Here is a 21,863-nt window from a genome sequence, read left to right on the forward strand (position 1 = left end):
CACCCCAGTCACTGCCTCATTCTGCCGAACCCGTTGGGCGAAGGGCTCCATATAGAGCGCGAAGAGAAGGGGAGAGAGAGGACAGCCTTGTCTCGTTCCACCTCGATATCAAATCGCCGGGAACCACAGCCATTCACTCGCACGGTCGCAGAGGGGAATTTATAGCAGTTAAACACCATGGTCCGGAATTTCTCCCCCATTCCCAACCGCGCCATCACCCGTTCGAGGTAGGGCCAGTGCACCCGGTCAAACGCTTTCTCTGCGTCGACTGAGAGTAACATCCTCTCCCCCGGAATACGCGAAGCTTTTTCTAAAATGTGTGTTATTCTCTTAGTGTTGTCCACAGTTTGGCGGCCAGGCACGAAGCCGGTCTGATCCGGTTCAATCAGGCCGGGAAGGTACTGAGCTAGTCTTGTTGCTAGGATCCCCGTGTAGATTTTCAAATCTACGTTTAGTAAGGAGATCGGCCTATATGAGCCGCATTGTTTCCTGTCTTTCCCTGGTTTAGGAATTACCGATACTGTTGCCTGCAGGAGGTCTGGAGAGATGGCTCCTGGATCAGAAAAGGAGTTAAACAGTTTGGTCAGGATCGGAGCCAGTGCCGTGCTGAACGTTTTATAGAAGAGGGCGGTGTAACCGTCCGGGCCCGGGGCTTTCCCTAATTTGAGCTTAGAGATCGCTGCTATCACCTCCTCAATCCTAATTTCTCTCTCAAGATAGCTTGCCTGTTCGGGGGTCAAGGACAATAGGGTCACCGAATCAAGGTAATCATCCGGGTCTTCCATGTGTGCGGTCTCTGCCGCATACAGGTCAGCGTAAAATCGACGGAAGGTCTCAGCAATTTCTTCGTCGCCTGAAATCCCCTGACCCGCGTTCCCCGCCAATTCTTTCACCTGGCGACTCTGATGTGCTACTCTCAGTTTAGCTGCTAGGAGGCGGCCACAGCGATCCCCTCCTGTGTAATAGGCGTGTTTTAGGCGTAGCGCAGCATATTCCGCCCTATCCAAGTCCAATGAGGACAAGAGTTTCCTAGCCACTTTCAACTGCTTCCAAACTCTCGGAGCCCCAGTGCGACGGTGTACGTGTTCCAGCTCCCTGACCTTCTGTGTGAGCTCATCTCGTTTTATTTTCCTCTCGCGATTGTCCGCAGCGGAAATTGCTATGAACTCTCCCCGTATTACCGCCTTGAGGGCCCCCCATTGAGTCGATAGTGAAGTATCAGTGTTAGAGTTATGTAGTTGGAAATCTTTCACTGAGTCCATAATACTCTGCACTACTGCTTTTTTATGTAGGAGTGTATCTCGGAGTCGCCAGACTCCCCCGCGGGCAGAGCCCTGCGGGAGAAGAAAGGTCCCCGATACCGGTGCATGGTCCGAAAGAGAAATGACACCCATTTCTGAGGCGGTAGCCAAGTTACGGACCGGTCCAGAGACCAGTAGGTGATCTAGCCTGGCGTATGTCTTGTGTGCGTGTGAGTAATAGGAAAAGTCCCTGTCGGTGGGGTGGAGTTCGCGCCAGAGGTCGTGTAGGTCGGAATCAATTAGCTGCGCCTTCACCGCTTGCGAGAGTTCCCCAGTCTGCGGGTGTCGCTGCATTGATCTATCCTTTGAAGAGTCCAAGACCAGGTTAATGTCCCCTCCCAATATAATATGTATATCTGGTGATGCTGTGATATCCTCTAGTGCCTTGCGTAAAAATCTATCTTGTTGTTCATTCGGGCCATAAACTGTGCCTACCGTGAATACCAGGGTTCCCAGTTTAAATCTGTAGGCCAAGAGCCTCCCCTTTTGTTCTACAAATTTGTGCAGGACTTCCCCCTTGAATGCTTTGGACAAAAGAATGGCAACTCCAGCCGTTTTGGTTGTGTTGGAGGAAAAGAACTGCGTAGGGAAATGGCGGGACCTTAACCTGTGACAGTCGCCGGCCAATAAGTGAGTTTCCTGAAGTAAACAGATGTCTGCTTGGGAGTGTTCCAATAGTGAAAGTACAGCCCTCCTCTTCGTGGGATTGTTCAGCCCCTTAACATTCAGGGTGACTATCTTTAACTCTGCCATGGAGGGTCGGGACTACTTTGGCTATGTGTGTAGATTAGACTGCGTGGCATCTCAATGACTACCAAGTGGACATGTGTGTCTGGACCACTACTTGCAGATACTGTAAAAGCACTGGACAGGGAAGCCCCTAACTCTCCCCCTTCAACATGTCCCCTCTCTCCCCCCAGTCCCCAACTCCACAACTCCCCCCCCTCCCCTCTCCAAACTTGGTCCCCGAACTCCCCCTCCCCACCCAACCACAACAACCCCCCCCCAAAACCTAGAATCAATAGTCCCAGTCCTGCCCATATCGGACAAGTCCGTGGTAAAGCACCTCAGTGGACGTCCTGCCACCAGTATCCTCCCCTCCGCCCCCCCACCCCCACCTTACCCCAAGCCAGCTTCAACAGTGATGCAGTGTCATTCTCCCCCCGGAGCCATGTTACGCGGTCAGTGCAACTCCACCTTCTGCTGCCGTGTCCCTGGAAATCGTCTGAATGGCATCTGCCATCCCAGCTCTGATGGTGGGCGAGCCCGGTCTCCGTGATGCAGTCGATGTCCTGCGCCTCGAGACTCTCCGCCATCCCTCCTCGGTAGTGCGTCGCCTCCGTGGCGTGGAAGATTCCTCCTCTTCCGCGGTGATTCCCAACACTTCGCAGGTGTCCTGAAGGGACCTCAATTGGTGCGTTTCCCCATTCCATCTGAAAATGAGGCGGAAAGGGTGCCCCCAGGAGTAGGGCGTGTCGTGCTGTCGCAGGAAGTCCGTCGCTATCTTAAATGACTTGCGCTTTTGAAGGGTAATCGTGGAGAGGTCCTGATATAGGGCCACAGGGTGACCGCTGAATGTTATCGATTGCTTTCTCCTCGCTTCGGCCATGATCCGTTCTTTCACCGGGAATTCGGGTAGGAAGGCCAGGATGTCTGGTGGGGGCCCCGTTGCTCGTCTCGGCGGACCCACCCTGTGAGCCCTGTCGATTCTAATAAGGAAGTCCTCCGATTCGCCTAGGATGTCCCGGAATAGCTCCTGCAGGTACTCGACTATGCCAGCATTCTCCTCCGAGGACGGCACCCCCCGTACCCGTATGTTGTTCCTCCGCGACCTATTCTCCAAATCCTCATTGTGCAGTTGAAGATCCAGGTGTTGATCTCTGAGGCGCAACACCTCCTGCTGCAAGTGCGAGATCTCCTCGTCCTGTCTCTGCGTGGAGCTTTCAACCGAGGCCACTCTCTCACCCAGGCCATCCACTTCCCGGCGTATTTCACGCACCTCCCCTGCTACTTCCTGCTTCAGGGTTTGAAAGTCTTCCCTCAGCGTCCCAAAAAGGGTCTCTAGAAAGGACCTGGTGACCGGGGGTTCTCCATTGCTCACCACTTGGGAGCTGCCGGACGCCCCTGGCGATGTCTGGTTCCTGTCGCCCCTGCCTTGGGACTTGCTAAGCATCTCAGGGAGAGTGCGGTCCCCCTTTTTATTGCCTTTCTGTCCGGCCATCTCGCCTGCTGGCCCGCTGTACGTGCTTGACTCGCCTCAATACCCAGCCCCTTCTTCACAGGACCAGTCACTATGCCCCAGTACGCAGCACCGGGGCCACCAGCCTCCACCTCAGCCCCTCCGCACCGAGCGCGCGTCTCCACAGGGGCCCAAGCTGCAAACGGGCCGGAGAAGTCCCCAATACAGCTCCACTACTTTGCCCCCAGGTTGCCGTGACGCAACAGTACCGTCTGCTCTCCACCGGGTAGGCCTCTCCTTGACCAGGCCAATGCTGCCGCTCCTCGGTCACCCCAAGCCTGCAACGTGGATCGGCGATCTCCGCCGTTACCCCAACATCTGTTTGCCCATGGGAGGCCCCAAATGGCCAAGGTCCGGGGCGCGGGTTCCCAGTAAGGCCCCTCTGCCGGACCGGGTGTCACCTTGGGCTCCAGCTGCCTCCTGCGTGCCTCACTCCGCCCCCATGCAGTCCGCGGGGTCAATTGCTGCCACACCTGGGCCCCCAGCACGTCTCCGCACCCCACCTGCTGCCTCCTCACCTCTTCCGAGGAGCCTGGGGGGCGGGGGGGCGCCCGCTCCGTCTCCGTCTCCTCCTGATCTGCAGCTATCCCAGCCTCCCTGGCACCGCGCCCCGGATGCGCTGCTATGGGCACTGTAGCTGGGGGTCACAGGCGCAGCTCGGTGGGCTGCGGGTACCGCTGCTGCGCTGGGTTCTTCCCTGTCGCCGGAGCTGCCCCTCCGATGTCCGTTCACTGCCGCCTTCCGTCTAGGCCGCAGCCGCGGCCTCAATTGGTCGAGGGGCGGGCTCAGGGGCAGGCAGGCACCAGGGTTGGCGCCGTCCTCGGGGCTCTGCTCCTCCCACACCGGACTCCGGCGCTCGCCTCCGCCGGGTCACCGACCCCACTTGTACCGGTTCCCAGCCCGGACCTCGGGACCGCCAGGCGCCTCGATACCAGCAGCTGTGCCTCGGCTCTGGCCCGCTCCACTGCAGCACCTCGGGGCTCCGGGGCCGCCCGCACCGCTCATGGCTCTCAGCAACGGCGAGTTCGGACCCCAGACCAGCGGCGACCGGAAACACCCCCAGGCAGCTCCGCTTCCCCAGGTAGGCAGGGGGGGAGAAAATGCTCAGTTCAGGGGGCTTCGGGCCTGGCCGGGAGCGGGAGCTCGGGAAGGACACGTCCTTCTACTCCTCCATCTTGGCCACGCCCCCTACCGCTTGTTTTTGATGCTTTCCACCCACCCTTTTTTGTTGAGGTCTTCTTGGAGGGACTGGGAACATCAAGTCAAAAAGTAACCTGTCTTCTCAATTGTTTCCTGCCACATACAGAGACCTATACCAGCCTGTTTAATATCTGAATGTCCCACTCACCACTTCAGACACACCCTTTGTGATCAAATTTCTCTCCAACGCAAATGCTTTAATTATATTTACCTGCTCCATTATCACTTTTTTAACGAGAGGCATCTTGTGATTGTATGAGAATAACTATTTTTAAATTACAAATAACAAATCTCAAGGATTTTTGTTTATGACTAAGTCACATGGCTCGCCTTGATGTATTGTCTCTCGGTGAATCCTTTCTATTTCCACCTATTCACTGTGATCACCATTTCTAAGAACCTGCTTTAGAGGTTTACCTACACTTTGACTTGAGCATCTCTTCTACATTAAGCAGGGAGACGAAACATGTTCTTCGCTATTCAGACCACTCAGAAAGCTCTCCAATCTGTGTTTTTGAATTGCATAGTGCAGTAGCAGATCTGTAGTTAAAGCCAAGCTTGACTATCCTCACACCCGGAGTTCTAGACATCCAGTTAGGGAGAATGTAGAAAGTTCACAATTCTGCACCAGGCACGGAAGCCAGCTTGAACAAACTCCATGTGGTCAACTTCCTCCAAACCCTCCTTTCTCCCAAAAATTGTTTACTCATAAGTACAAACATATTCAAAATGTCCCCTTCATACCTCTGTGGCAAAGCCATCTACTATGTCCCCAACAGAGGACATAGACTCTGCCAAACTTCTGTACATTTAGTACCCATTTTCTTTGCGAATCTGCTTTATCTAGTACCAGTTTGGGTACATCTTAAACACAAACTCACCATACCTGGTTGGGTATGTGTGTCTGTTCTCAAATTGAGTTAACTGCTACACCCATTTTATATCTGATGTAGTTTTTCTAGTTCAAATAATGACCTAAAATTAATAACACAACGGAATTGATTCAGGACTTGATTCCGAGTGGCAGTACAAGCTGGAAAAAGGTCTATAAAGTCCATCTACTCTTCACTTAGGATTTTACATTTAAGAGACTTCAGCAAGATGTCCCTTTAACCCCTTCGCTGCTCATGACGAACTCAGCTCGTCATGAGGCACAGTAAGCTTCTTCCCAGCACAGAGGACAAAAGGCTGTCTTCCTGACACATTGCCTGTCCAAGAGATGCACAAGCGAGGAACAAGTAGGCACAAAATGTATTCTTTAACCAAACAGGAAAGGTGCGGTCACACCCCTGACCAAGTAAAGTAAAAAGAAATAAAGTGTGTGTGAACTAGTATTTAACATGCAACTTAACTTCTTGAGATAATTAAGCTTGGAGAGTTTACAAGCAACATAGATAAAAGAAAGTTTTGGACATTTTGCCTTGGCAACCATAGCATCTAAAGTACATGTGGGCAAAGATGCTGTAAAATATCAGTAATACCCTCTATTACCGCTATCCTCTCTGTTCACTGGTTCAGCCTATTAGAGACTGCCTGTTGTACCAGTAAAAGTATTTGTAGCTTTTTGCAGAGTGAAAACTATTACAGTTAGCAATAACAAGAGAATAGGTCATTTGATAGGAAGTTATCTGACTCTTCACATATCCTTCCTCTGTTATAGAGGGCTTGCTATGCATTGGGTACTTAGTGAGTTGGCCGCATGTGACTGCTGCAGGGATTATTTTAAAGTAAATTGATGCACAGCTATCTTTAAACGTAATCCTCTCCTTCCCAGCGCAAAATGTTAAGTAGTTTTCTATTTGCAGTTCTTTTTTTATGTTGCTGGAAGTCCAAGAACTTTAGGGTTGTAGACAGAAGTGAAGAACTGTCGTCTGCAGCTATTTTCCATAAGGTGCTGTGCATTTAGGCACAGGAACTTGGTCCTGACCCTGGACTGCTGGCCAGTGCTTTAGCCTGAACTAATCCGTAAAAGTGTTGTAGGAGACAAGTACCACATAATTATGTCTATATCATGATAGTGAATTATTAGTCGAACCCCGGCTAATGATAGTCACTCAAAAGGTATGGGTGTAGTGCTGGTTGGTGTTTGGTTTAAGACCTGTAAATACAGTAAACCCCAAGAGTGGGATTTGAGGGATTTTGGCCAAAACTAGTACTTGCTTACAAAGACTCCACCTGATCTCAATGGTTGCTCCTTTGGTTCTGCCTCCTTTAGTCGATGGCACCATTGAAATAGCCTACATTCTTTAGGAACAATCGTTGACAAAGCCAATAGGTCCGGCCCTATTGACTTCTTGGCTATGTCAGTGTTTTTTGCCAATGCAGTACAGCATTGTCACAATTGAAACGGGGATACCTGAGTGTGTGTATGTGTTGTGATGCTCTTGGCACGTCACTCGATATGCGCTCACCTACATAAACGGGCAAGGCCACACCTATGGAATGGCAAGCTCCCCATTTCCTTTTATTTTTTTTACTGATCCAACTTGGCAGATGTTCCACGTGGAATAAAAAAAATTAATAAGAAACAGCTACAGGGCTCCCAAAAAACACAAAATGGAACACTTTAGTTTTGTAAACATTAAAGGGTGGGGGAATAGAGGAGAGAGTGGAGGGAGCTCGTGGCGAAGGAAGCAGTTAGGATTTGGGGGAATAAATAAAAAGGAAAGAAGCTAACAGGGTGGAGAAAGCAATGTATGTATCATGTTTTAGCAGGATATGCTTGCACATGAGGGAGGGAGCAAGTGGGCATAGTTAGTAACATGGAGCACACGTGGGGGTGATGTTTGAAGGATTAGCATCACATGAGGGAGCGAGCATGAAAAAATAGGCACTCTCAATGAGTGCCAAAAGAAATTTAAAAAATATTGGTTCCTTGAATGGGAACAGTGGAGGGATACAAGACAGCCATCCAATTAAAAGGACATTAAGGGAATGCCCCAGGGGGCTAAACAAAATACAAAAAGAGTATGACTAGATAAAGCAACCAGTGGCAAACAGTCAGCGTGTTTTAGGCAAACTGCTAGTGTTTGGAATGGTCCCCAAGATATAGTTAACAATCCAAAGACTGTAAGCTGTCTAGTAGAAGAGACTTTAAAAGAGGATCATGTCAAAGAGGAGAAATGTTTCTAAAACCAACGCCAATGTTCATGACTGATGCAAAGAATTACATGTTGTACATATGAAATGTCATATAATGAGGCTCTGAAGGTCTGAAAGTACAGTTTTTGGATGAGTCGGTTTGTTCAAAACTTGCCAACATGATGGTTTTTGGTATAAGAACTGAATGTGCTGCAAATGAGGCTGGGTCAATTTCCTAGGCGAATAGAGTGACAACGGATTGTAGTTGCTGAATTTAGGTCCTGAGCCCGGACATCCGACTTGCTTATATTAGGTGTGGTGGGTGTTCCGTGGGCAGGATTGAATATTAGTGCCAGGCCCGCCCGGTGGGTAGCAGACTGCGCTTTACACATCCAAGTAATAATATAGTCTGATTTCCGCCATGAAATTCCCGTTTCTGCGTGTGAACACTTTCCATTTCGGTGTCATTGAAGTTTGCACTGCTGCTTCCCTTGCTGTGTTTTCCTTTTGCAGAACAGCTTGCACTGCTGCTGTCTGTGATGTACCTGTTCTGCTCATGCCCGTCACAGCTGCTCCATGCGTTTGACGTCCTTGGTTTGTTCTGTGCTTGAGGAAGACACGTTTTTCCTGTATTTCCCAAAGCTGCTTCGATCCTGTGTGATGAAAGTGTGTACTGCTGCTAAAGACCCTCCATCCCCCTTCGCTTTCATTTAGAATCTTCCTCCTTCTTTAAATAGAACCTTGCACAGTTTATTTATTTAATGCAGTTTTATATAGCGCAAACTTTACCCAAAGGTGTCGGAGCGCTTTCCAAAAGAATCAGGTAAGGTACACAAGATACACTAAACACGCTAACAAGTTACATATATACAGTTACATATAAACAGTTGCCTTTTGCCCTGGGCCTTTATTTCTGTATGGGGGACTCCTGCTGCACTATCCTTCACTTTGTACAAGCTCTCTGAAAAACCTTTCTTCCATCTAAAATCCGAATCCTTTGTTGTTAGTGCTTGCTCGTGTTTTTTTCTCCATTTCTGAGCCTAACGGGTGTTGAGAGCAGAGTATGCATTGTCGCCTTTTTTTTCCTCATGCTCCTGGAACTAAGCCAGGGAAGCCAGTAGATTGCCGAGTTAGGAAAACAAGGAGCTTTGTCACTAAGATTATTAGTCACGGTTGGCGTGTCCTGTTCATTATTCTGACCGGACATGAGCCACCGGTCTTTATTGTGAACGCTGAGCTGGAAGTAAGCAGCAACCTGATGAGTATTTTGCTGTGCTCAGCATGCAGGTTTGCTGTTACAGGCCCGTTTCCTAGAAGTACAAACGATATGTTGATTATAGTTAGTGTTGTTATGCTTCACATTAGTTACACGGAGAGGTCCATTTTTATTACTGTCTGACATTGCTTTCGCGGGGATGGCAGGCGCCGTCATACTGGAGCCCTAGGGGTGTGAGGTGGCCTCCGCACCCCAGTCACAGCAGTCGTTTTCATATACAACCCTGGTTCTGTTTAAATGAACCTACATTGTTTGTTTTTAGTTTCCTGCTATAAAGACACCTGTTAGCATAAATCTGATACTAGAACTTTAAAACTTTCTAGTGGAGTGCAGCTTTTTATACGCAACTCTGTTGTTGCATGTTGAAACGACAGAAAATGTCAGAACAACTGCCACAAAGTCTGAAAGGGCTCATTTACTCCTACACCGACTCACTCACTCTCACAAACACACTCTCAAATACACACGCTCACTCTCAATACACGCGCTCACTCTCAAATACACACACGCTCACTCTCAAACACACACACGCTCACTCTCAAACACACACACGCTCACTCTCAAACACACACGCGCTCACTCTCAAACACACACGCGCTCACTCTCAAACACACACGCGCTCACTCTCAAACACACACGCGCTCACTCTCAAACACACACACGCTCACTCTCAAATACACACACGCTCACTCTCAAATACACACACGCTCACTCTCAAATACTCACTCACTCAAATACATGCGCTCTCTCTCAAATACACGCTCTCTCAAACATGCTCACTCTCACACATTCACTTACTCTCACTCCCACTCTCCCACGCAAACACACACTCTCACTGACTAACAAACTCACACTTACTCTTACTAACTCGCTTTCTCTGAAAATTATTTAGCACCTTGATATACATTTGTTTTCATGGCTGGGCGGGTACCTTACCTTGCCGGCTCTCCTCTCTCCCCTGCCCCAACTGCTCAAGTATTTTGGGATCAGTGTGCAAGACCTCATGTGAGAGCGCCTTCAGCTATGTACGTTCAGGATGTGCGCTGTACAAAAACCTCTATCGTGCTTGACCTAATAGCCTGTGATGTAGCAATTGAAATTGCACTTTGTATAATGAGAATATAGGCCACTTATACACATGACAAATGTCTTGCCTCTTAGTTCAAGATTAGCATTGTCATCAGGGTGGGGCAGGAATGTTTCTCAGTGCTTGATTAAAAACTGTCTTATTTTTAAATAAATACTTCTCAAAGCAGAGATCTAATCTGATGTTCTAAGGTGAAATGCTTCCTTGTTTTAAAGAAATACACTTTTTTGAATTTTGAGGATACTTTATCCCGTTTTTTTGCATGTTGGTTGCAGGACTTACATCTGGTGGTGAGTGTCTGAAAAGTTTCAGCGCTCTGTCCATCATCCCCTTGTGTTTGCTTTGTTCGCTCTAAGTTGGCAGGCTATGCCCAGACGTGGGCCTCTTGTTCACTTTTGCACTGGATTTAAGCTAGCCTGGCTGATGAGGGGTGTTACCCCGAAACCGGTCCTAGGATGCTTGTTTCGGTCCAGGGAAGACCTGGCTTGGCAGTTTAGGCTGGACTGTTTCCATGAGGCACAGGATCAAGAATGATTTGCATATCGCTGGGTCTGAACTGGGTGGCTAAGTGAGCTAAACACTGGTGATGGATTCAACCCCGACTTGTGACTGGGGCGAGTGTCTGAAAAGGTTCAGCTCTCCGTTCATCATCTTTGTGTTTGCTTTGCAGGATTATTATGGCAATTAAGAATAGTGTGTTTAGTGAGCTCAAATGAAGTGGTTAGTTTGATACCTCTCCCAATATGAAAGATTCCTCCCTGAGAAGCAATGTACATGAAAATGTTTGTTTTGATCTTTTAGTGACCAAGTTTGTTTTTGATTTTATTTGCTGTGATGTAAAGCTTTACTGAGTTTGGTTATGTTGCATTATTTCAAGTGTTTAATGTCCATGTTGACATTTTCTGGAAATGATATTTCTTTAGATATTCACTGGAGCCATTTACCATTCCCATTTAAAATAAATGTATTAGGAAATAATAGCCATTTTGCCCAAGTTTCATTTTTTTTTTAAAAATCTGTTAAACATTTACTCCAGTAATAGATTTTTGCATGAGGATATGGATCACGATTAACACTCTTGATGTTTCCTTTTTAGTTTTATGCACCTTGGTGTGGTCATTGCAAGAAATTGGAACCAGTGTGGCTTGAAGTTGGCTTAGAGATGAAAAGTAGTGGGTCTCCAGTGAAAGTTGGGAAAATGGATGCCACTGTTCATTCTGGTCAGTATTTAACAAGTATATATTTAATCGATTACGAAAACCTGCATAATTATTTATGCTGTAACACATTGGTACTCTGTTTATACTGAGGGAATCATTTATGGTGGATAATTCACAAAACATGGAGAACATGTACAAATCAGCACTTTAGCTACTGAAACGTAGCCATACATAAAAAGTCAGTGCAAAAGAACAAGAAACACATAGGTGGTCAATTGCTCCACATTTTGGGCACCAGGCTAACACAATATACAATTCAGTTCCTTCGTTTTCCTGTGCACCTCAATTAGGAGGCATCATGTACCTCAGCAGGGAAGATTGACCTCTCCCACCCTAGGAAATCTCAGTTTTTCAACCTTAATAACTCTGCTCCTCCATGACAAGTTTGTGTGGCGGAGTGCAAGTTATAGTTGGCTCACTGAACTAGAACTAGCTAATTCCGGTTGTTTGTTTTTGTTTTTAAACATTCGTTTTTTAATCTCATTTCATCAGTCGACTATAATAAAGGTCACTTTAAAGTATGTAGTTTTACAGTTCATTTCTAATTTCTTTTTAATGCAAACCAAGATCTTATTATCACACAACTGTCATTTGTGTTTTGTTTCAATTAATTAGAGTGTTTTTTAATGTAAGGGAAGATTATATAACGTCTCTTTAGCCTCTGTGTATACAGTGAAAATCTGGGATTTGATTATCATTTTCAGCTTTGGTCAGCTTGCAGCCCCTCTCCCTGCCCACCTCCCACCTGCCCTCCTTTCCAAGTGTGCATGCCCCTACCACCTCCCTTCTGTCCTCCGTGGTTATTTTGCTGTTTCTACTTCCTTTCTGCTTGCTCTCCATTCTGTATGTTTGCGCACCCTCGCCACCTTCCACCTGCCCTCCAGAGTCTGATTGCTGCCCGTGATTCTGTTGAGACTGCAGAAGAATAGCACAAAGCAAATCTCTCCTGTGCCTTTTCCAGACCTCATCGGCTACTTGACAAAGGCCAAACAAAGTACATAAACATATGTAGTGTATTCATTTCCTTGTACAACAGATGTTCACAAAGCCTGAACTACTGAAACTTTAACCCACTTAACCCCTCAAAAACAAACCATTACTGACCCCTTTTTATGTGTTTCCAAACCTTAAAAATAGCCCAACATGGGGCGAAACACCAGTGGCGTAACAACACTTGAGGGAGCCCCCACGAAGTACATGGAGGCCCCCTCAGTCCACCACCTATCACTTTGGTCCTATGCCAAAATATCTGCTATATTTTTAATTGAAACCTCCAACACTTGAAGAAATGCCTCTATTTTGTCTTGCTCAAAACTTCTAATAAGAAAGTCAGAAACACTGTTAACATATAAGCTGCACCACTTGTATCATTATTGTCAAGAGCAGATTATTTAACTGAGACGGCAATCAGAACCATGCTAAGGAGTGTTCCTATTGTCTCAGGAACGGCTTATCGCTGAAGAACAAAGAACAACTACATAGGGTCTGAATTAGAATTGACATTGTTTGAAAATAACTTGAAAATTTGAAAGACAACCCCAAACCTGCAATATCAATGGCTCAATTCACAGTATACACAAGGAGTACTTGAGATATAACTCTGTATCCTGCCAGCTCCAAGAGAAATAAACTGGTGTGAATTAACGGCATGCCACACACTTGCACCTGTCCGGGTTTGTGCATGATAATAAACACTCTATAATATTAAAAATGAACTGAGGAAGCAATTTCATCCATCGTGGCTTTCTTTGTAGGCAGGACAAAAACAGGCAGGCAACTGAGGCTGAGGATTAAAATTGCTTGGATGCTTCAGAACATTGATGCAGATGTTTGTCTGTATTTATCATGTCTGTAGTGTAAATACTGCTGATTACAAGATTTAAGGCATAAACATTACAAGTGCAAACAACACCGTAAATAACAAGTCCTGTGGAATAAAACCAAAGCATAATAGCAAGTACCTAAAGACAGAATCTATACAAATTGTAGTTGGTGAAGCAACGCAAAAGTGCAAATACTTTTGAAGTACATAATAAAGCAATAACCAGTCCTGTAGTGTACACAAGTGTGTTTTTCTAAAACAATCCCCTTTTCTTCTTTCATTGAGGTGAAAATACTTTTAAAGTAAATTATCAAAATAAGTCAAGCAGTATACAAAAATGGAACAAGGTTAGACAAACAATTCCCCCTTTTGGTTTGTGCATAAAGACTCAAATATTTCAAAGTGGCTTATCAAACAAAAACAAGTGCAAGAGCTTACAAAAATTAAACCAGTTTAATCAAACTATGGCTGTTTGGTTTGTGCATGAAGCTGCAAATATTTCGAAGTGACTGGCAACCCAATAACCAGTTCAGCTGCATAAAAATCAAACCCATATGCAAACAGTTCCCTCTTTGAAGGCACAAATATTTCAAAGCAACTGGTGAAACAATAGCAAGTTCAGCAGCTTAAAAATCAAACCAGTTTAAGCAAACAATTCCCTTTTTGAAGGCACACATATTTCAAAGTGACTAATGAAACAACAAGTTCAGGAGCATAAAAATCAAACCAGTTTAAACAAACAATTCCCTTTTTGAAGGTGCAAAATTTTAAAACGGATCAGCGAAACAACACGTTCTGTAGTAGGGGATCTCTGTGTATAGTCATAATCTAGTGAATAGTCCCGCCCATGTGCGTGGACCCCGGCAATCAAAAATAATCTCTTAAGTTGTCAAATCATGCAGAAACTGCAAAGACACTTAAGAGAGAATTTAAAGACAAATAATGCAGCCTATAACCACAGGCTACACTGTCCAGTACTTCAACTAGAAATTCCACCAAATAACACCACACACAACACAGCCTGCCAAGTTTCTATCATAGAGAAACTTGCCTCCACCAGTAAAAGACTCTGGAATGATAGAGAGGAAGGCATGGACAGACAAGCCCCATAGGCTGCCATTATGTGGCTTAAAATAGGATACTGTGCCTTTAAGAGAACTTTCCAGAACTTCTCCCAGTATCCCAGAATGCATAGCAGGTCCCTCTACTTTCAGTTATTTTTCCGGCTCCTGCTAACAGGACCCTGGCATTGAGCTCTTCCTTGTTTCAAGGGTTTATTGGATTTTTTTGACACTTTTGTGCTTAAAAGTGTTTGAATTTAGCTTTCTTGGTGCTTTTCTTCTCTTCTGGGTGTTGTTTCAGGCGTTTTAGGGCTCTAAAATGCCTGGTCTTTTTGACAAGTGCCCAGCATGTGGGAGGAAGAAGGCCAAGAGTGATCCACACGACGTCTGCATCGCCTGTCTCCCTGAAGATCATGTCCCTGAAGACTGTGTCATCTGCCAGCAGTTTACTGCTCTGACTCTGAGGGACAGGCTGAAGATTAGGCTGTCAGGCCTTGAGGAGAGATGTCTGCAGGCTGCAGGTGGGTCTGGGCAGGCTGGGAAGGTTCCCTCTGCCTCTGCTGAGGCCTCTGGGGGGCTCCCCAGAGGCAGGAAGACCAGCAAACGGTCCCGGTCTCCGTCCCGGTCTCCGTCTACGTCGATTGCATCGACGACGACGTCGAGAGGGATGACGGCGGTGTGTTCCCCTTCTCCCCGGGGCTCCGGGACGAGACGGCGTGACGACTCGACGTCGAAGGACCTGGAGAGGTCGCCGTCGAAGCCACCGTCGAGGTCATAGTCATCGTCGACGTCGGAGTCTTCCCATCGACGTCGGAGACGATGTGACAAGCATCGGCGCTCGCCGTCGAGGCGACACCGCCGATCGCCGTCGAAGCACCGGTCGACGTCGAGGGGCTCCTCGACGTCGAGGGCCTCAAGGAGGAGGAATCGACGCTCGTCGTCGAGAACGGAACGTTCGATGTCGCGGAGGCGACGTACGGCGTCACGGAGGAAGAGGTCGATGTCGCGGAGGCGGCGTTCGACACCGGAGTCGCGGAGGCGACGTTCGACGCCGGAAAAACGACGCTCAACGTCGAGAAGGAAGAGATCGGCATTTAGGAGTCGTTCCGCCTCTCCTAAACGGCGCAAGAGGGATTGTGGCCCCAGAAGTCAGACTGCTTCTAGTGGAGGACGCAAGAGGAAGCGATCACCTGCTGAAGGGGCTGGATCTCAGCCCCCTTCGCCTAAGGGATCACCGGGCTCGGTGTACTCAGTGGTGTACACAACATCTCGGCCTAACTCGCCACCTCCGCCTGTACCCAAGGAGGTCCCTCCCACCAACCCTCCACTTCCACCAGGCGTTCTACCGCCACCGATTCCACCGCATGGGCCGGCTCCTCGGTCGGTGATATCTCCGGTCCCTCCGCCGAGGTCCACGTCGTTACCTCCTTTGCCTACACCTCCTAGGGGGACACCGAAACCTAAACCCCGGGAGGAGCCAAGGAAGACCCCACCACGGAAACCGGTGGAGCAGCCACGGGCTGTCAGATCTCGCTCTCACTCTAGCAGGAGGGAGAGATCGCGACACAGATCGCCCACGCGGTCGAGACGCCACCATAGGAGGCGCGGCTCTCGCTCTCACATGAGGTCCTCAGGGACCAGGAACTATTCTCCGACCTTGTCGGGGTCACCAGACACGAGGGTTTCTCCGATTGATGACCTGGTGGCGTTCCATGATGTCCTTTTAAGGGGCGCTGCGAAGTTGGGCATATCCTTGACGGTGCCTACACCTAAGACTTCAGTCATTTTCGAGACATTGCATCAGAAACACCTGTCTCGTCCACTGCTGCCCCTGGTGCCGGGCCTGGAGGAACCGGCTATGGACCTTTTTCTCACCCCTGCGGTGACGAAGGCGGCTCCATCGAGATTACTGAAAAAGTACTGGGCTCCCGATTCGGACCTGGCCTTTCTGAGGGTGGAACCCCCTCCGGATTCTGTGATTGTGACGGCGGCCCGCAAACATGCCACCACCCCGTCATCCACGGTTCCCCCGGATAAGGAGTCTAGATGGATGGATTCAGCAGGGAGGAAAGTATGTGGAACGTCGGCGACCTCAATGAAGGCTGCGAGTGCCACGGCGCTGTTGGGACGCTACGACCACGCCCTCAGGGACTCCCTCCAGCAGTTTGCGGAGCATTTACCTCGCGAGAAGCGCAAGGACTTCCAGGAAGTGCTGAATGAAGGTATGCTGATGGCGAACCAGATCAGCGCTGCAGCAGACTTTTCCCTGTTGGCAGCTCATGGGTTTTGCAATGGAGTTAACCAACGACGTCACGCCTGGCTTCGCCTTACGTCCCTGAAACCGGACGCACAGCAGAGGGTAGCCAACCTACCATTCTCTGGAGAGACCCTCTTCGGGAAGCATGCGGATGATGAGATGGCCCGCATGAAGGCGGAGGCCGAAACGCTCACGGCTGTGGGCCTGGAGAAGCCTAAAGACACGAAGAAATCGTACCGCCCCTTCCAACGGCGGTTCGGTGGGCAAGGCAGAGGATGTGGCCAAGCTTCGGGACAGTCGCAACAACAACAACAGTTCCGTAAGCCGTTCCAGAAGCGCCAGAGGGGCAGAGGAGGCCAGCAGTCTTCTCCGGCGCCCAAGGGCCAGGCTGGGTCTAGGCCCTAGGAACCTACTTCCCCCGGATCTGTTACCCACTCCGGTAGGAGGAAGCATTCAATTTTTTCTGGCAGAGTGGAGAAAAATTACTCAGGACAAGTGGGTGCTGAATATTGTTTGCAATGGATACAGTCTTTGGTTCACAAGCCCGCCGCCGGCTATTCCTCCGGTCAGCTCGCAGTTTCAGCTGCGCGAGCTCCAGGCGGAGGCCGATATCCTATTAAGGAAGAGGGCGATAGAGGACGTACCTCTGTCCCAGAGAGGAAGGGGTCTGTACTCCCGGTTCTTCCTGGTTCGCAAGAAGGACAAGCACGAGTTCAGGCCCATTCTGGACTTGCGACAGGCAAACAAATGGATTTGCAGGGAAAAGTTTCGCATGCTGTTGTTGCATCAGATTTATCCTCAGTTGCAACAGGGAGACTGGCTATGTGCTATAGACCTACAGGATGCTTACTTCTATGTGCCCATTGCACACAAACACAGGAAGTTCCTGCGGTTCCAAGTCGGCGTCAATCATTATCAATACACAGTACTCCCATTCGGACTAAAGTCTGCGCCGAGAACATTCTCGAAGTGCATGGCAGTGGTAGCAGCACACCTGCGGAAGAACAAGGTGTTTGTCTACCCATACCTGGACGATTGGTTGATCAAGGCATCCTCCTTCTCGGAAGCGCGAGCACACTTCCAGAAGACGTGCGTTCTCTTGAACAAACTGGGGTTGCACATCAACATGGCCAAGCCTGTCCCGACTCCGGTCCAATGCATACAGTACTTGGGAGCCTCCATCAATACGCTGTCAGCAAGCGTGTCTCCTTCGGAAGAGCGACGATTATCTCTCCTTCGGAAGGCTCAGGCTCTTGTGACAACTCCATCTACAACAGTGAGGACGGTGTCTTCTCTACTGGGATCGATGGCCTCTTGTATCTTCCTGGCGCCACACGCACGGCTGCACATGAGACCGCTGCAGGAGTGCTTGGAAGACCAGTGGGATCAGAGGAAAGGATCTTGGGACGACAAGATACGACTGTCTCTGCATGCTCTTCAGTCTCTGAAGTGGTGGTGTTCGGCGGAGAATCTCCTGAGAGGGGTTCCCTTCCACAAGGACATTCCCTCGCAGACTGTCGTGACGGATGCTTCTCTCCTGGGATGGGGGGCGCACTCCGGGAACCTACAGATTCAAGGAACCGATGGAGGCCACGTATATCATCAATTTCCTGGAACTCAGAGCTGTTCACTTGGCACTAAAGGCCTTTCTTCCGTCCTTCCAGACCAACTCTCTGCTTGTACAGACGGACAATACCACCACGATGTATTACCTCAACAAGCAGGGGGGCTCGAGATCCCGCACTCTGTCACAGGAGGCGCAGGCGATCTGGCACTGGCTCCTAGCCAGAGGACTGACGATAACGGCTACCCATCTGCCAGGTGTGCAGAATGTTCAGGCAGACGCACTGAGCAGACTGGTTCAGGAAAACCACGAATGGGTCATAAACGACGAAGTACTAGGAGAATTCTTCGCAAGGTGGGGAACTTCAGACGTAGATTTATTCGCCACCGCCGAAAACAGCAAATGCAGAGACTTCGCCTCCAGGTACTACCAGCAGGGGACGCTGGGGAATGCGTTATGGATCAACTGGACGAACAGCTTTCTGTACACCTTTCCTCCCATTCCCCTGATTCCGGCAGTGCTCATCAAGCTGGCCCGGTCCAGGGCTCGGATGATACTCATTGCCCCGGAGTGGCCCAGGCAGTGGTGGTTCACGGACCTGCTTCACCGGTCTCTCCTTCCTCACATTCGGCTGCCGTGCAGGCCGGATCTTCTCACGAAGTTTGGGGGACGGATGTTACACCCCAACCTCTCGTCTTTGAGTTTGGCGGCATGGCTCCTGAGATAGTGCAATATGTCCATCTGAATCTGCCTGCGGATTGCATGGACATACTGAAGGAGTCTAAGCGACCTTCCACTCGGACATCCTATGCTTACAAGTGGAAGAGGTTTTGTATCTGGTGTGAGTCCAGGAACTATGACCCGATGACGTGCAAGGAAGATGTCATCCTTCCTTACCTTCTACATTTGGCGCAGTCTGGCCTTAATGTTCATTCCATTAAGGTTCATCTCGCCGCATTGACTGCCTACAGGAAATGCCCTTCACAGACTTGCTTTTTCCAGATCCCTGTGATCAAAGATTTTCTGGAAGGATTGAAGAAAGTATTCCCTCCTGTCAGGCTTCCTTCGCCTTCATGGGAACTGAATGTGGTGCTGTCCAGGTCGATGAAGGAGCCTTTTGAACCTATTCATAAGGCTTCCTTGCAGCACCTGTCCTGGAAGGCGGCGTTCTCGTGGCCATTACATCGGCCCACAGGGTGGGTGAAAATCAGGCGTTGTGTTGTGCTGAACCTTATACTGTATTTCATGCTGCGAAGGTTGTTATGCGTACTCACCCTAAATTTCTTCCCAAGGTTATTTCTGATTTTCATGTCAACCAGACCATAACTTTGCCTACGTTTTTTTCAGAATCCTTCGTCTCCAGCGGAAAGGTCTCTCCATTCCCTGGATGTTAGGAGGGTGTTAAAATTTTATCTGGATAAAACCAAAGATAATCGTAGGTCTGACCAGTTGTTTATTAATTATGGATCAGTCAGGACGGGTCTCCATTTCTAGGTGGATTGTGTCCTGCATACAATTGTGCTACCAAAAGGCTAATAAGACCTTAGGAGGTAAGCCTAAGGCTCATTCCACCAGGGGCAAAGCTGCCACGACGGCCTTGCTCCGCAACGTGCCGATTGCTGAAATCTGCAAGGCAGCCACTTGGAAGTCGGTTCATACCTTTGCTAAGCATTACTGTCTGGATTGTGATGTCAGGGCAGATGCTCAGGTTGGGCAGGCTTCGCTGCGGAATTTGTTCGCACAGTAGTGGTGTTAATTTCTTTCTCCACCACCGCTTTGGTGTGGGGATGGGCTTGCCATTCTATTCACTAGATTATGACTATACACAGAGATCCCCTACTACAGAAGGAGTAGTTTCTGTCCTGTAACTCCAGTTCTGTAATAGGGGTATCTCTGTTATAGTCATAAGCGCCCGCCCTCCTCCCCGGTGGAGATATTTCTTCATGTAAGGAATGCGACACGTCTGGCGTGTTTCGCCTTCAAAAAGAACTGAAAGTAGAGGGACCTGCTATGCATTCTGGGATACTGGGAGAAGTTCTGGAAAGTTCTCTTAAAGGCACAGTATCCTATTTTAAGCCACATAATGGCAGCCTATGGGGCTTGTCTGTCCATGCCTTCCTCTCTATCATTCCAGAGTCTTTTACTGGTGGAGGCAAGTTTCTCTATGATAGAAACTGGGCAGGCTGTGTTGTGTGTGGTGTTATTTGGTGGAATTTCTAGTTGAAGTACTGGACAGTGTAGCCTGTGGATATAGGCTGCATTATTTGTCTTTAAATTCTCTCTTAAGTGTCTTTGCAGTTTCTGCATGATTTGACAACTTAAGAGATTATTTTTGATTGCCGGGGTCCACGCACTTGGGCGGGACTATTCACTAGATTATGACTATAACAGAGATACCCCTACTACAGAACTGGAGTTACAGGACAGAAACTACTCCTTTGGCAGCATAAAAAATCAAACCTGCCTATTTGAGGTCCTGTTTTTTATCTAAGAGAAACTTTTATGGATGTTGCATGAAACATAAGGACAACATTTCTCTGCAAAGTACATGCATCAATAATACCGCCACCGGCCCGTTACACTCCATAGATAACCTGCACCGCCACCAGCACCATTCAATGGGTCTTAGATGTGACAGCAGGGTGAGGTGGCTGAAAATATACTGCACATTTCCCCTTGGTTGGTCGGGTACCAGTGTAGTAGTACCCATTGCATTGCATTGCATTACATTACATTACATTGCATTGCAGGCTGTGCTGTTTGGCCTAGCTTACTTCACACTTACTACCGTGGCATTGACAGGAGTCTGAGCAATGGCGGGGCCAGGCGAAGAGTAAATGCGTATCTGGTTCGGTCTGGTCCTATTTCCAATTCCGCTGTGAGGTGCGTGCAACCACAACCTGCGCATGATTGACCCACCCTCCAGTGCCCCACTCTGAAGACCACGGTGCATGTGGTCACTGCACAGCATTGTGTGCGTGTCTTGCACATATGTGACCGTGCAGCACTGCACGGCCGCGCAAGTGAACCTTCGTCTCCGGGCAGGCACAGGGCACACACATTAAATTAATAATGGCCTGCCACCCAGGCCTGTTTGCATAATACAGCAAGTGCAGTGCATGGGTGTGGCGTCAGGCAATTAAAAAGCTGTGCAGCGACTGCGTGTGGAGGCAGAGCTTAAGACCGTCTCATGTCACTCAGTGACGCTGCTGCTGCTAATTAAACTTATTGGCCCGCCCGTCGGCTGCGGTCGGCTCCCAACCCGGTCCTGCTTTCTGCTCTGTCTCAGAGCCAGTTTGTATTTGTGATGAGGGTGTCCCCTGGACCTTGGGAGGACCCCCAGCATCACGGGGGCTATTGTTAACCCAGAGCGAAACACGTTTGCTTTTACTCTCCATCATTGATTGAAGATACCCAAAAGAGTACAGAGATTTCTGATGCAATTCATCAACGATGGAATAATGTATTATGACAACTTTGTAGCAGCTATTACATTTTTTCTTGCCTGCAGTGACATGATATTGATATAAGATACGATGACTGAGCTGCTATAGGCAAGTCCCAGCTCACTGAAGTCTGTGGATTGCCTGTGGCCCTATACAATAAACTGGGAAAATGTAGTTAATGTATTCTGAGCAAGAAATGCTTTCAAATACAGAAAGTCTACCCCTTATTATTGAAAGTGGTACTTTGACGGTTCCCATTAGTTTTTTTCATTGTGTGTGCAGCAAAGTATTCTTTGAATATTGGTGTGG

General features: G+C 48.6%; 1 protein-coding gene across 1 annotated transcript in view; it reads left to right on the top strand.

Moving 5' to 3' along the window:
* Window positions 1-21,863, top strand: part of TMX3 (thioredoxin related transmembrane protein 3) — a 234,054-nt gene that overhangs the window by 38,847 nt on the left and 173,344 nt on the right. The window contains exon 4 of the mRNA XM_086965544.1: window positions 11,281-11,404. Coding sequence (XP_086821670.1) covers window positions 11,281-11,404 — 124 coding nt within the window. The remainder of the gene's footprint in view (window positions 1-11,280; window positions 11,405-21,863) is intronic.

The sequence above is a fragment of the Lissotriton vulgaris genome, chromosome 4_1 (genome assembly GCF_964263255.1).
Source record: "Lissotriton vulgaris chromosome 4_1, aLisVul1.2, whole genome shotgun sequence".
NCBI classification, from domain to species: Eukaryota; Metazoa; Chordata; class Amphibia; order Caudata; family Salamandridae; genus Lissotriton; species Lissotriton vulgaris.